At 51.7% G+C, this 14,856-nt stretch overlaps 7 protein-coding genes across 7 annotated transcripts; 5 read left to right on the forward strand and 2 right to left on the reverse strand.

The window, feature by feature from the left end:
- Window positions 1–104: 104 nt before the first annotated feature.
- Window positions 105–1,596, forward strand: NAP1 (histone chaperone; the record flags this gene model as incomplete). Its single annotated transcript, XM_056214352.1, has 5 exons — window positions 105–151; window positions 251–330; window positions 419–1,129; window positions 1,180–1,490; window positions 1,546–1,596. 5 exons carry the CDS (start codon window positions 105–107, stop codon window positions 1,594–1,596), a joined length of 1,200 nt encoding a protein of 399 aa, XP_056071619.1.
- Window positions 1,597–2,685: 1,089 nt separating this feature from the next.
- On the forward strand, window positions 2,686–3,284 carry FAP7 (factor activating pos9; the record flags this gene model as incomplete). The annotated part of the gene is made up of 2 exons (XM_056214353.1): window positions 2,686–2,871; window positions 2,940–3,284. The coding sequence occupies 2 exons, from the start codon at window positions 2,686–2,688 to the stop codon at window positions 3,282–3,284; spliced, it is 531 nt and encodes a 176-aa protein (XP_056071620.1).
- A 217-nt stretch (window positions 3,285–3,501) lies between these two features.
- On the reverse strand, window positions 3,502–4,728 carry HAM1 (nucleoside triphosphate pyrophosphohydrolase ham1; the record flags this gene model as incomplete). The annotated part of the gene is made up of 5 exons (XM_056214354.1): window positions 3,502–3,635; window positions 3,689–3,870; window positions 3,926–3,999; window positions 4,056–4,172; window positions 4,411–4,728. 5 exons carry the CDS (start codon window positions 4,726–4,728, stop codon window positions 3,502–3,504), a joined length of 825 nt encoding a protein of 274 aa, XP_056071621.1.
- Window positions 4,729–5,344: 616 nt separating this feature from the next.
- On the forward strand, window positions 5,345–7,364 carry N0V89_005578 (uncharacterized protein; the record flags this gene model as incomplete). Its single annotated transcript, XM_056214355.1, has 2 exons — window positions 5,345–5,712; window positions 5,762–7,364. 2 exons carry the CDS (start codon window positions 5,345–5,347, stop codon window positions 7,362–7,364), a joined length of 1,971 nt encoding a protein of 656 aa, XP_056071622.1.
- Window positions 7,365–10,130: 2,766 nt separating this feature from the next.
- On the reverse strand, window positions 10,131–11,418 carry VRG4 (GDP-mannose transporter into the lumen of the Golgi; the record flags this gene model as incomplete). The annotated part of the gene is made up of 4 exons (XM_056214356.1): window positions 10,131–10,564; window positions 10,614–10,994; window positions 11,045–11,132; window positions 11,182–11,418. 4 exons carry the CDS (start codon window positions 11,416–11,418, stop codon window positions 10,131–10,133), a joined length of 1,140 nt encoding a protein of 379 aa, XP_056071623.1.
- Window positions 11,419–11,989: 571 nt separating this feature from the next.
- Window positions 11,990–12,613, forward strand: N0V89_005580 (uncharacterized protein; the record flags this gene model as incomplete). The annotated part of the gene is made up of 1 exon (XM_056214357.1): window positions 11,990–12,613. One exon carries the CDS (start codon window positions 11,990–11,992, stop codon window positions 12,611–12,613), a length of 624 nt encoding a protein of 207 aa, XP_056071624.1.
- Window positions 12,614–13,201: 588 nt separating this feature from the next.
- Window positions 13,202–13,796, forward strand: ADI1_3 (1,2-dihydroxy-3-keto-5-methylthiopentene dioxygenase; the record flags this gene model as incomplete). The annotated part of the gene is made up of 2 exons (XM_056214358.1): window positions 13,202–13,603; window positions 13,671–13,796. The coding sequence occupies 2 exons, from the start codon at window positions 13,202–13,204 to the stop codon at window positions 13,794–13,796; spliced, it is 528 nt and encodes a 175-aa protein (XP_056071625.1).
- Between the last annotated feature and the right edge of the window lie 1,060 nt (window positions 13,797–14,856).

A 14,856-nucleotide genomic window follows, 5' to 3' on the forward strand; every position in this document is an offset into this window, starting at 1 on the left:
CAAGACTAGTTGCTTTCTGCGCTCGAAGGGCCATAATTCTCACCAACAGCAACCGCATCTCTCAACACCCCCTCTCAGCACATCGCCCGCATACATCTGTCAACATGTCTGAGCCGATCCGCAATAAGAAGCTCGAGAACATGACCGCGCCGTAAGTCTCTCCCCCACCCCCGCCCTTGGTTTCTGGAGCCGCAACAATGTCCGCCACAAACACTGCAGAGGTGCCACCTGCTCATTATGTCACCACCAGTACGCCTCAGAACACTCCTCTGAACGCCGCACCGATCTCGTCGCACGCACAGCAGCCTGGCATTGATAGCATCAAGGAGGGTAAGTTCTTGCTTTCTCCGCGCTGCCCCTCGTCCCCCCGCCCCAGCCGTGACGAGCTTGACCGCTAATTGTAATTTTCTACCCACAGAGGACTTGGAGCGTCAAGCTGCTGGACTGTTCGCCGCGAACCCCGCGCTCGCTTCACTTATGCAGGCAAAGCTCGGCTCCCTCGTTGGTCGATCAAGTGGCTACATTGAGTCCCTCCCTGGATCCGTGCGCCGACGTGTTGCCGGCTTGAAGGGCATCCAGAAGGAACATTCTAAGCTTGAGGCCGAGTTCCAGGAGGAGGTCCTGCAGCTGGAGAAGAAGTACTTCGCCAAGTTCACACCGTTGTACAAGTCCCGTGCAAGCATCATCAACGGCCAGACCGAGCCCACCGAGGAGCAGGTCACAGTCGGCGAGAAGAAGGATGACGATGACGAGGAGGACGATGTACCTGAGGAGGAGGTCAACAAGGACGAGGGCAAGGACGTCAAGGGTATTCCAGAGTTCTGGCTGAGCGCGATGAAGAACCAGATCTCGCTTGCTGAAATGATCACCGACCGTGATGAGGGTGCGCTCAAGCACCTTACCGACATTCGCATGGAGTACCTTGACCGCCCAGGTTTCCGCCTCATTTTCGAGTTTGAGGAGAACGAGTACTTCACCAACAAGACTGTCACCAAGACCTACTTCTACCAGGAGGAGAACGGCTATGGCGGAGACTTTATCTACGACCACGCCGAGGGCGACAAGATCGACTGGAAGGCCGGCAAGGACCTCACCGTCCGGGTCGAGAGCAAGAAGCAACGCAACAAGAGTGTGTAGCCCTAACCCTGCAGCATGACATGGTAACTGACACAAATCTAGACACAAAGCAGACTCGTGTGGTCAAGAAGACCGTACCAACAGAATCATTCTTCAACTTCTTCGACCCGCCCAAGCCCCCGCAGGATGAGGAGTCCGCTTCCTCTGACATCGAGGAGCGCCTTGAGCTTGACTACCAGCTCGGTGAGGACATTAAGGAGAAGCTCATCCCCCGTGCCATCGACTGGTTCACCGGCGAGGCTCTTCAGTACGAGAACCTTGAGGACTTCGACGAGGGCGAATTTGAGGATGAAGATGATGAAGATGAGGACGATATCAGCGATCGGGACGAGGATGACGAGTCAGATGAAGAGGTGCGTTGCTCTGCTAATACGACCCCTAAGGCTCAATTGCTAATGCGCCTTACAGGACGACGGCACAAAACCTAAGCAGGAGGCCGCCGAGTGCAAGCAGAGTTAAAGGCTCTAAGGTTCAACGTTCGACGGATACCTGACATTGGCTTCCTCCTTCTACTCAGATGCCGGCATCATGTTACATTTGGTGACTACACGGTGGCTATAAGGTAAAGCTTTGTGGCTTTCTTGCACTTGGATCACGCACCCGCTCCTCATCACATCCCTACAATATTCTACCTCGATCCTCATTCACTGCTTCGCTTATGGCACCGTCTGCTTCCCCACCCGGCACAATCACTCATTGCCTTATGAGGCAATTGCATTGGTGGCAGCTTGCTTGGGAAGCTTTTCAAGCGTGGGGCTCCACTGTGCATCCTGTCTGCGTATTTTCCGCACGCTACATCTCTTTCGGGGCTTGGGGAACTCGGTAGGCATAGAACATGCTAGCTTGTGTCTCGAACGAAATGTATTGGGTTTTGGCGTTGCACGTTACGATGCGTCCTTTTTCTTGTGTTTCTGCAAAAGTTCCGGCATGGTTGGTGGGATAGCAGTTTTAGATTTGGTTGCGACTTCAATACGATTATACGTAGTAGCCCTAATAATTATGTGCGCGTTACCTTCGAGAGGTGTTCCATGATCCATTCCCGTAGTAATAACGTATCACAATGGCAACACTCAGGACACACTAATACAAAAGGAATTATAAACAAGTGTACTGATTGAATGCTCTCCAGGGCATTTACTCCAACAGTTGCGAATGGCCTCTCAAGTATGGGAACCCAGTACACAATTTCTAAACACACTCCTTTATCAAAGTCCCGTGAAGCATTGCACCATACCGAGAGCATGCTTCTGCGAGTGGTCCCTTAGTCGGGTACGTGATGCATGGTATGCCAGTCTCCTCCCGTGGTTCATAGTTCGTGGGAGGTATGGGTCTGGAAGCGGTTTAGTGCGGGGTTGGCGGGGCTTTTGCATCTGCCTCGGCGGGGGAAATTCGGCTGGAAATTTTTGGGAAAGATGGTGCTTGACATTGCAGTTGGACACGACAAGCTACTCCTCGCGTTTCGATAATTGAAGCTACCACTATCCTAGGCGGCGAACAGTTATCCGCTCCCCATCCGACTGAGAAGTGCCAATTGACCTGTTATCCAATATGGCGCGCCAAAACCCCAACATCGTAATCACAGGCACGCCCGGCGTAGGCAAAACAACACACGCAGAGCAGCTCGCACAAAGTCTGGGCTTCACGCACGTCTCTGTGAACCAGATCGTCAAAGACGAAGGCTATCACGAGGGCAAAGACGAAGAGCTAGGCAGCTGGGTTGTAGACGAGGACAAAGTAATTCCCTCCCGTCCCTTACCTCTTTCCCTTCTTTGCATCGTTGCTAATCCCTGTTTTCGAAATAGTTACTAGACCATCTCGAAGGCACCGGTATTTCAGAAAAGGGCGGCTACATCCTCGACTGGCACGCGTGCGAGCTCTTCCCAGAGCGCTGGATCGACCTCGTCATCGTTTTACGCTGCGACTCCACCATTCTATACGACCGGCTGACGGCGAGAGGGTACAAGGGCAAGAAGCTCGAGGAGAATATGGATAGTGAGATTATGCAGGTGTTGCTAGATGAGGCGAGAGAGAGCTATAGGGAGGAAATCGTGGTGGAATTGCAGAGTAGTGGGGATGGAGATGTTGAGGGAAACGTGGAGAGGGTGGAGAAGTGGGTTGAGCAGTGGAGAGCGAATAATGAAGGATAGGAGGAGGAATCAAGGAGATGAGGCAGCTGAGTGTGTGAGCTGGGCGGGCGTTTGAAGGGTAAGTTGCCTTTGTTTATCTTTCTTTTGAGAGGGGTATACATGAAGTGGAAGCTCTGAAGAGGGCGCAACACAAGACGGTGCAGGGCTACATCACAGAGATGGAAGCGCACATTCTACGTGCAGACGTCAGCGTTTGGGCCGGACTCGTTGAATCATGCTACGCATCAACCTTGCTCGCGAGCCACTCCTTCAGCTTGTCCAGCGCTTTCCCACGGTGCGAGATTTTGTTCTTCTCGCTCTTCTCCATCTCCGCATACGTCGTTCCCTCGTATTCGAAGCATGAGTCCCAGCCTGTTTCCCCTGTCGTCAGCAATTATTGCATGTCCGAGAGAATAGCCACTTACCGAATACTGTAGGTCCTCTACTGGCGACCAGCTTCCCGTCCGTCCTACCTTGGAAAAGTACCGGTTCGTGGCCCGGACCTTCGCAATAGGCGAACGTGCACACGGCTTGTGCAGACTTGTCTTCGAAGCCGTCAAGCATGTGGTGCAGTTTTGTGGGGCCGAGCGCGAGCATGAACCATTTTCTATCCATTATGGTCAATTGATGTGGTCTCGAAATAGAAATTGAAAGAGATTTACATGTACGGTCCGGGGAGGTCGTTCATAGCTTTAAAGCAGAGGCATGTGTCTTCTACGAGCACAGGGCCGTTGATCTATGGATAATTAGTCAGTGGTAGATGAAGGTCAATGAATCACATAATCTGCATACCGCTTCTGCTGCACGCCGGCATTTGTCTGTTGTGACTTCTTCGACTGTGCCTTGAATCTCTACGAGGTCTACATTCTGGTTCCTGAGCTCGATTACGCCTTCGAGAATAGCTTGAACCTGCATACCACATAAATTAGCCGTTTTCTCTGCCAAATGAACACTACCCATATCCACACCCTGGTTCGCATGGCGTGACAAGCGGAGCTCGCGAGCGCAGGTCGGCGTACAGCAGAGCCTCAAATCTCACCCGCATCCATGTCATCATCTTCCCAGCTGCGCCATCGTTCTCGGAGCAAGCCGAACACGAGCACATCATGCAGGGACATCACAGCGCGGAAACTTCTCGTGCACGTACCTCGGCGAGCTTATTCTTGTTGCCCGTGATGAAGTTCAGGTGCTTGGGTACCTGTGCGTCGGAACCCATGTCGCTGGTCTTACCCGCAGGAAGCAAATCACGGGCGGGCTGTTGCTGACGGCGATTACTCGACTGGTAGGGGTGTTGCTGCAGGCGTTGATGAAGGGCTTCCTGTGCCGGGAACGCGGGCTGCGGGAAGCTTTCTAGGCGGGGTTTTGCGGGTTCCTTCTGATTACTCTCGTCGACAGGGATGCCGAGGACTTGGGTCTGAGCGCGTGCGGTTGAGTTCGGGGGTGATGTGCGTCTTGACGTGTTCATGTCAATGAGTGTCCAAATAGTTATACCCGGTGGAATAGTGGATTCCGCGGTTTGGTAATGATGGGGAATTGCTAAGCGTACGCGATGAGTCCTCGATGCAGCGGAATTAGCAGCCTTGCAGAGGATTGGGCTGTGTGTGTAGTTCGTGGTTGGCTACTGCGACGGACGAGTAGGGCTACTGTTACAATCGCGGCTGCAGAGCTGAAATATGTCCTCTGCTGTATCCTCAAAAACCTATCTCGTTCCCGTTGCATGCCGCCATTTCGGGGTCGACCTAGACTCCATTGAGCAATGCAAGCGACTTCTAGCGCCCTTCGAATGCTACCGTGCCCTTCGTCAGCCGCTGCCATCTCTATACGTCGCCGTTCACACAGTGCCTGTATGCACCACTAGAGTCTCGAACACCACAGGGCTGCAGTGAAGACCCTAGCCCAAGCTCCCGACGCTCTAACGTCATTTGCGTGGGAACGTTCAAGAAAACGGAGGTCTTGTCTTGGCTCCAGGTACTGGGTACCGCTCGCCGACATCGTCCTTCGCAGCTGAGCCGGGCTGTGAACCTGCAACTTCGGCGAGTGCAAAGAGAAGGATCGAACAGACCGCCAGTTTCAACGACAAGATGGGGGTACTCAAGTGGCTATTCTTGGGCATATATGCCTCGAACAGGGTTATAAGGCTGATGTTTCTACCGCTATGTTATCTGCTCCTCAGCAGTCCTTTTCTTCTCGTCTTCTCCCGGTACTACGGTTTCGACAGCAAACTATCTGAACTTTTTGGCAAAGACAAAAGCGTGAAGGAAATTGCACTTCAGGTCTTCGTTGGCTTGATCGCGGCGAGTTTGCCTACTAGGATCCTTTCAGGCAAGAATTCGAATCAAGAGCAAAATGGCGGGACGAGGAGGGTACAACAGATCCCATATTGGATTCCCCAGGTGAAACATTGGGGAAACATTGTCTTTGGGGGAGAGAAATGGTTGAAGAAAGTCAGGTATTTAAGAGTCTTGAGCGCGTAACTATTGGCACTGACAAGCTTGAAGGGATTCAGCAATTGCACCTATCGTTGCATTCAACATTGGAGGTGTGAAACACAACATCGTGTTGTCTCCCTCACTGCTCGAGCAAGTACAGAAAGATTCGTCTGGACTTGACGAAATCGATATCACTGAGTGGACTATACTACGGAACGCCTTCAATCTACCCAGGAATACTGAGGCAGGGTATCTAGAATTGCGGCCTAGGTTGGCAAAACATTTCAACGACCACGTTTTCAAGAAGCAACAAGCGGAGAAGATTATTTCTACCACTCTATCGATTCTGACAGACTCTTTACCGGATCTGGTTACCTTCAATTCTTCGATGGTGGACCAACTGCCTTGGGAGCGAGTCGCCAATTTGGAGTTGACAGATGGTACTGTGGAAGCAGAATGTGATCTGTTCCTACTAATTAGCGAATTCTTCTGCAATGCCATCATTGCGCCATTTACAGGAGCCCAATTTCCGGAATCGTATCAACTGCTGGCATCAGATTTCTCCACGGTCACAGAGGCTTATTATGCGCTTGCACTGGGATTGCCACGGCTATTTCCTAAACCAGGACTACCTGGGGCAATGCTCGCCAAGAAAAGATTGTTCCAGAACTTCGTACGATTCTTTGACGAACTCGATAATCCTAAGAAGAGGGTACCCGATGACAACGAGAGCATGAGTGGCGAGGAAACTGATGCTGATACGCCGACCCCACTAACAGGCATGAACGAATTTTTTTCGAAGAACGATGTGCCTCTCGAAGCCCGCGCAGCCATCACCATACAATTCCTACACGGTCTTATCTCAGAATTAGTACCCCTAACATTCTGGACCTTACTACATCTTCACACCTCGGTAGCAGCGCAAAGCAAAACGCAGAAAGCGGACACGTTGATTGACGGGATCCGCAAAGAAACGCAGATCTGGGTACAAGCGACGCAGCCACCATCCATACATCCCTCTTTCCCAGCACCACCGGCGATATCCTTCTCCGGCCTCCCAAGACTCGTTTCGCCGACATCTTTCCCACATCTCCGTTCAGCAATCAACGAAGCAAGGCGCCTCTACAAAGCCCCTGTCAAAACGCTCAAAGTCAACAAGCCTATCACCCTTACAGAAGCGGAAAGCATACGACCCGGTGTCCAAGAGAAGTGGGAGCTCGATGTCGGGTCATACGTGGCTATCGGACTATCGCAGAGCCTCATCAACACCTCCTCCGCGCACTTCATCGCCCCACCCGACTATAAAGCAGATCGTTTCCAGCACACCCCACCTCCCTCATCCGTCACCTCACCGTCCGACCCTCAAGAGTCTTTAACGACCTCACTGCTCATTGCCTTTATTGCAGGCGTCCTACACCTCTGGGAGATTACACCGGCGCCGAAGAAGAGCTTCTTTGACCATATGCAGGAAGCGCAGGCTGCGGCTATGGGACCCGTGGACGGAAAACCTACGCCTGTAGAACAGAGTGGTGTACAGAAGAAGGTTGGGGAGTGGGTAGTGCCGAAGGCAGTGGATGGTGCGGGTGTGAAGATTCCGAAGGGCGATGTCAGGGTGAGGATTAGAAGGAGGGAAGGGCTTCCGGAGCAGAGGTCGCTGAGGAAAGGGAGGTAGAATGTATATAAGAGAGGAGACTTTGGGTCTATGGTAGCGTTCCCGTGCAGGTCTCTACGTAAACACGCATGGACCCCTTCACATAACCGATCTTCAGTAATCACCCAAGTGCATAGCCAGGCAGGCAATGGATGAGATAGGCAAGACAATTCAAAACCTACTTGACAACATATTGTCGCTCAAGCTCCTCTAGGAAATGATGGGGTGGTCGATCTACTGTGATTTGATGTGTTCCTTGTATACATGCATATCCTATTCCTGCCTACTATTCTTTTAGTGCGGAGAGTCGATGTGATGAGATCGCCTAGGTACACCGGTCTTCACCTTAACTCAGCCCCTGCCGCCTACGCGCTTAGGACCCGATTTCGTATCCTCACGGGTATGGTCGCCATACAAGAACGTTCAATCTATCGAACTACTTTTTCGCCTTATTTATTATCTTGACAGGTAGCCACGGCACTCCCTGACCTAGAACCGCTTTGGTCATCAGGCCTCGGAATAATTTACCTATGGTGTCGTCTGTCAAGGTCGTTCCTAACGCGAACGAATGCTTGCATCTGGCTCTTGCATTGTATATCCAAGCGAGCTCGTACGAATACTAGTAGAGGTAATGAAAAATTTTGTTGGTCTTGGGAACCACTACATGAAGAAAGGAAACTCACGGCGAGGCTGCCACAGCGAGGCTGTGCAGACCTCAATGCGGACTACGCGCCGCAGATCGAACCGCAGACGCGTAGGGCGTTTGATTCTGGCTGCGTAATCCCTTGCCTACGCTAATATGGGAGAATGGACTCGGTTTTGGGTTTACGTGGGAAGAGTGTTGGGTTCAAAGGGAGGAATAGATGAATGTAATGCTTATGTCGATTGCAAAAGTTCTGCTTCCACCTTCTCATGGCTCTGGGTCATCTTCTTTTGTTGGATTTCTACGATATATCTATTTTATCATGGGCTAGTTCTTCTTACATAGCAGTTTTTGGTCGTAATAGACTTTAAGATGGGGCACTAAGGTGTTAAATAAACGTATCAAAGATCATATCTGGGTCGCGTGAAGCGGTGTAATTGGAGAATGAGATCATAAGAGTCGACCAGAAGATAGCACTGTCGGCCAGAAGCTTCTTAGATATCATGGCCTTGGAACCTGGTTATCTTATGGTATATAATTCCTGGGGTAACCTGGATTGTAACTTACTACGAAAGGCGACGTAAACTGGTATTTAATCCAGCAGTATTTTCGGCCCAGTAAGGTTGGGTATTTTAGCCGCGGGACTAATCAGATCAAATCCTTCTCGTATATGCGGTCTCGGAAGAACACAGGGCACAAGGCTACCCAGCATGTACTTCAGACGCGGGGCATTCGGGCCTACACACTTGGCTGGACACCATGTTTTGACCTACAGTGATGGAAGCCCTTTCTGGCGGTGCTAGCGCGTTTGCTATCGTATCTCTATCAGTACAGCTCCTTGAGAACATTAGTCGGCTTTGGGACTTCTGGGAAAGAGTACAGTATGCACCAAAGTACATTGTAGATCTCATTCAAGAGTTGCGCCTGCTGCAGACGGTCTAAAGGAAGGAAGCCGAGCATGTATTGGATACTACGATCGATTCGATATTGAAGAGTATCGTGACTCAGGTCGACGCGTTGTTGTCTGTAACGGCGCAGCTCAAAACCTGGTCATTCTTCTGGACGATGATTCGTGCGCACTCGGAATACGTTTAAGGTGTCGTTGAAGGGAGAAAGATCTATGCACTTGAGGTTATCTATAAGGGCCGTTGACAGGCTTTTATTATGGTATAAAAGTCATTGCCTTGCAATGTTGAGAGACCGACTTTGTTCGCATTACGAAGGAGCTCGTAGTATCTAGCTTTGAACACCAAAACGAACCATCCTTTGTGTCCTCAAGCTCCTGCGCTCTTTGTTTCTATGCATTCAGAAACGCGTCCTTTGAGGGTTGAGGTTTCTCCGTAACATGAAGGGACCTAGATGCACTTGAGGCTGGATGCGTGTGCCTATTGAGCACGCGCCGCATCATCCGCAACGACCGGGGAGATGTTCTGTTCAGATGAATCGTTGACGGTCAATTCGGCAGGCTGTCCTGATGACATTTCTTTGGCTACTCGTTGCAATGCCAGTATCTGGAGAAGCGACGCTCTCTTCTGAGAGATGGTCGCTATGTCGCAGTGAGGAGTTATGTCAACCGTAGATTGTACGATGAGAAGTGAGAAGTTTTGCACCGAAATAGTGCAACGACCATGGTTGAGCGCGCAGACCAGAACTACAGCTCAGGACCACACCACAGGTGCCTCATGGTAACAGTCCATCGACTTGAAAGCATGAGAGTATGCTGGAAACATAGATTTTTTTTTTTACATGCACGCCATAGCTTGAAGTGTTTCCTCCAAGCGTGGTCATCTAGCTACGCTCTGTCATACAACTCCCAAGCCTAGATCCAAACGAACGCCAAGCCATTCTAAATATGCTAAAGGGCTACATAAGACGACAAAAGTGTGAATGATACAAGAAGGTACTCCCTGTGATCCTGGCTGGTGAAACAGTCCTAGATCGTACTCCCAAACCATATCTACCTGTGGTGCACCAGCCGGCGTGCAAAATTCTGCCAAGCAGTTTGTCAACACCAGGGGCTAACATTGAATACAATTCAACGTCGCCAAAGAAGTAACGAAGTGAGCGCAGAAGGCCCTCGAAAGCGACGATTAAATTGTATATGGCTTATGTTCCGGCGTTTACTTCTGGGCCTAAAATGTGATTTAGGACTTGAAGCTGTCTCGCATGCTTGCAGTGCTAGCACTCACGTTGGTCGTGGGCAGAACCTCCTTGGGCTTGCTGCTCTGGCGGACCTTGGCGATGGCGTAAACGATACCGCTGACGAAGCCGATGAAGATGGCGGAAACGCTGCCGAAGGTGACAGGGGCATCGAAGAAGACGAGACCGCTGATGGCGATGGGGAGCTTGTTGAGGGCTCCAACCATAGAGTATGTTGTGGAGGAGGTGACGCGGACGCACCAGGCGGAGGTGTACGAGATGAAGACCGAGCACATGCCGGAGATGACCATGACGCTTATCACACGGTTGCGAAGCTCAGGGGGAAAGCACTTGGCCAGGTTGGCAGAAGACCAGTCTTCGATGAGAAGCGAAGCGATGAGTAGAATAGGAATAGTGAGAAGGTTGTTGTAGTACATGGCTGTAGCGTTGTCAGCAAAGTGAATGTAAAAGAAAGTGAAATGACCTACTGTCGAAATCCTTGAAGTTGGTGAGCTTTATGCGCTTCCTCATGCCGAGGACATAGGCGGCAGACGCAAAGCAGTTGAGAGCCATCCAGAAGTATCCGGTGTTCAAAGTAGACACAGCGTCCTTGGAGGCCTCAGCTTCGCCGTGGCTGGTCAAAGCATGCTGGATATCAGCCCAGGCGGCGACCACAGAACTGAGGACCATCAAGCCGAAGGAACCCAGAGCCATGGGCGTCACTGAGCCACCGAACCATAGCACCTCTCCGTATGCGATGAGAATGATTGTCAAGTTCTTGAAGATGGTGTAGACGGGAATGGAAAGGAATTTGATCGCCCAGGTGCTGGTGTAGATCATGCCGATGAGGAGGAGGGAGATGGGGAACCCTAGGCGCGTTAGATCTATTGGGCACTGTGGTAACAGTGAAGCGACATACATTTCTTGGCCTCGTCGCTGTTGAAGTCGCGGTATGTAATTGTTCCAGAGGCCTTCAGCGTCGAGATAACTGCAATACAAACAATGGACTATGCTGTGTTAGCTTCATGCCCAGACAAATGGATACATGTTACGGACCTGGATTGCCAACAGGAAAAAGTTCAAGTTGAAGTCGACGCCGGACAAGACGTATTTGTTTGTCGTCGTCATCAGGATTGAGGAGCCACAGTATGCGAGGATGGAGAACAACGGGCTCTCGGTGACGGCCGGCGACCCGTGGGACTTCTGGTTCGGGCGCACGGTGGGCGAGGGTGCCCTGAACTCCTTGGTGGAGGGCATCTCGATGTACTCGTCGTTCTTTTTATCGTCGGCCATTGCGGATGTCCGGCTGAGAGAAACTGAGGCGAGGATTCGGTGATGTGGGAAGGCTGCGCGCGACAAGTGAGCGGACGCCGCTAGGAACAGCAGGCAGAAGGCGCGATGGGAGCTGAGGAAGTCGCGAAGAGGGTGGACAGGAGACTCGAGGGTTTTCTGGGACTGCGATTGATGCGCAAGGAGGTGTCAAGGAGAATCGTAGCGTTGGATGGAACGGGCTTAGGGCCACTTTCCCCCCCAACGTGTTTAATTTTACACCGAACCAAAGGCGGCACCCTGCCAAGCCCCTGCAGTCGTCAGCCCGCGCCGCCACCAGCCCTGTCGCCTCGCATTACGAGTCCCTAGTGGGCAATCGTCTGGAAAACACCGCCGGAACCGACTCGCAAGGACGACACCATTCTCGCACGTTACGCGTAACTCCGCCAACTGCGGACAGCCCTAGACAATCTGCATCACGTGTTTTGTCTCAAGTCCTCGAGGCACTGGAGCTCTGGTCTGCAGGAACGGATCAGCGTAGTCTCTTTTACAGCGCATCATCCCATTCTGGACAGTGCGGTGTATCACTGGCAGAATGTCACAACTCGACTCCAAGGTTGCTGCTATCATCGATGGCGCCAAGGGAGACGAATCTGACGAAGACGCCCTGATCGCTGAGCTGGAAAATGATTCAGACCTGGACGCCTTCCGCGAGCAACGGCGCCAGCAGCTGCATGCAGAATTCGAGCGAGCACAAGCGTTGCGCAATAAAGAGCACGGTACCTATGTGGAAATCAAGGACGAGAAGCAGCTGATGGAAATCACCACGTCAACCAAGCTGTGCGTGGTGCATTTCTTCAAGTCAGATTTCCACCGCTGCGGCATCATGGACACCCATCTCGAGACTCTCGCACCATCACACTACGAAGCTCGTCTTCTGAGGATCAATGTCGACAACTGCCCGTTCTTAGTGACCAGGCTCAAGGTTCAGGTACTGCCCTGCGTCATTGCTTTCATAGACGGCATCGGAGCAGACAGAATTGTTGGCTTTGAGGGTCTGGGACGGACGCCCGACGGCTTCACCACAAGAGACCTTGAGGCGAGGTTGATCCGTGCCGGAGTCTTTGAACGATCCAAGGTTAGCAAGGAAGACGAGAGGCAAGCTCCACGGAGGACCAAAGCCGCACAGGAGGACGAGAATGATGACGATTGGGATTGAGCCTCTTGCCTTCTGAGTCTCTACTACATATCGACAGGTAGATGCAAGTCACAGTTGGCCTCGCAGATAGCCGTCATCTGTGAGATCTTCTGCAGAGGCTGAGGCCCTCGCGCCTGATCTAAACGCGAGCACTTTGCCCGTACATGGACAATGCGTAACACCCCTCTGAGGAAGGGATTGAACACGTAGCAACGAGTGCAAATACTCAATATTACGGAAGTCTAAAATCTGGAACGAGCTGGCCAATGCGATATCCGACTGTCGTTTATACTAGAGAAGGGTTGTGCTTACTCCATGTAAAGCCTTGATAGATCAACAATCAAATAATCCTTCGCATCCAATCGTATTTAGGGATTGAATCGTGCCACCGAAATGATTGCCCATTGGAGGTAGTGGAGGGTCGCGCTTTCCACAGCTAACTACACAGTAATCCCGATGACGCCATTCGCGGGGCCTCACGCCTAACCTCAGCTTGTGATCGCCGACAAATAATTTATGTCCGTTGCGCCCGCCTTTCTGTCGCCCTCACATTACGATCGCCACCCATAACTACTTTGCCCGATCACAAGCAGGAGATAGATCAGCAAAATGAAAGCCTACTGGTACGACAACGCTCCTGGCGACCAGCGCGTCCCCCACGACTCTGGCCGCGCCGTGTCCGCCGAAACACTGCAAGAGCTCGGCATAATCTACAAGCACTGCCCAACCGTTGCCGACGTCGATGCGATTGCCTCCGAACGCAGCTACAAGAACCGCGATGAGATTACTGTTTCACCCAAGACCATGGGCGACGTGTATGAGGACAAAGTCAAGATGTTCTTCCACGAGCACCTGCACGAGGACGAGGAGATCCGATACATTCTCAACGGCGCGGGATACTTCGACGTTCGGAATGAGGGGGACGATTGGATCAGAATTAGGCTCGAGAAAGAGGATTTGATTATTATGCCCGCAGGGATATATCATCGGTTTACTACTGATGAGGAGAATGTAAGTGAAGCTGGGTGACATGGACCGGAAAGGGAAGGGAAGGGGATGTTTGCTAACGTGAAGACAGTTCACGAATGCGATGAGGTTGTTTAAGGAGGACCCAAAGTGGACACCGCTCAACAGAGGCGAGGAGACGGATAAGAATCAATACAGGCAGGAATACCTCAAGACGAAGCACACCCTAGCAGTCTAGGCGGACACGGCTGCGACAAGCCATCCGCACATGCAGTCCTGCTGTGAGAAAAGTCACGAATCATATTGTACTACGCTGTTTCGGTCGACGTACGACCTCAATAGGAGAACACTTCCAGCATTCTGCTTTGGCTAGATTGCTTGAAAGCAAGCAAGCACTGCACCAACCCGACTCTCCACCCATGACCGTGACAAACAAACCAACCTTCGGGTCCCAGGTATATCAGATAAAGATAGCCACGTCTTCACTCGCCAGCACCAAAGCGACCAAAACAACCATGTCTTTCCATCGAGACTTCTGCCTCTGTCTTGATACAGACCCGCTTTCCCTTTCCTTACACACATCTCCACCTCTATTCACTACGCAGCTTCAACACCTAGACACACCTCCACCTCTGTCCATGGGTCTCTGTATGTCTCACAATTTCCGAATCGAAAAGACCACACACTGCCCGCACGAAATCCACAGCTTGGTCTCGTATACCAGCCAGTACCACCCCTACAGGGCCGTTTATCGCCCTCGCCCCTCCCCGCCTCCCCTCCCCGCCTCCCCTTCCCGCTTGCCCAGTGAACGTCACCGCGCATATCTGCGAGCCGTCCTGCTCACCACGGATGCGTACCTTGAATATTTGTGGCTGCGAGAAAGCCAAGGACGTGGTGAGACAGATGCTACACCGCGACGCTGGGCGGGACTGCGTAGTATATGTAAGGAAGAGGGGGACATGGCGGGTGCTAGAGCTAGAGAATAGAATTGGAGACATGGGTACGGAGATTGAGATCAAGATTGAGGTTAGGCTGAGGTTGTGCATCGAGTGGGGAAGAGAGAGGGAGAGAGTGGTGGTGGATCGGGTTGTGTAATGTCGGTGTGGTGTTCTTTTCGGCGAAGAACTGTGATATCAGGTTGATGTTTGAAGGATTGAGAAAGGCTCTGTACGTGTGATGGGTGTTGTGGAACAGTGGTTTAACTCACAATCATATGCGTATAAGCTGGCTTCATTTCGTGTCAATCAGTAGGCCTTGAGAGCATCTGAGCACGCTTCGTGAGCTGTGTGACCCGAACG

This window comes from Didymosphaeria variabile, assembly GCF_027946475.1.
Source record: "Didymosphaeria variabile strain IMI 356815 chromosome Unknown scaffold_4, whole genome shotgun sequence".
NCBI lineage: Eukaryota > Fungi > Ascomycota > Dothideomycetes > Pleosporales > Didymosphaeriaceae > Didymosphaeria > Didymosphaeria variabile.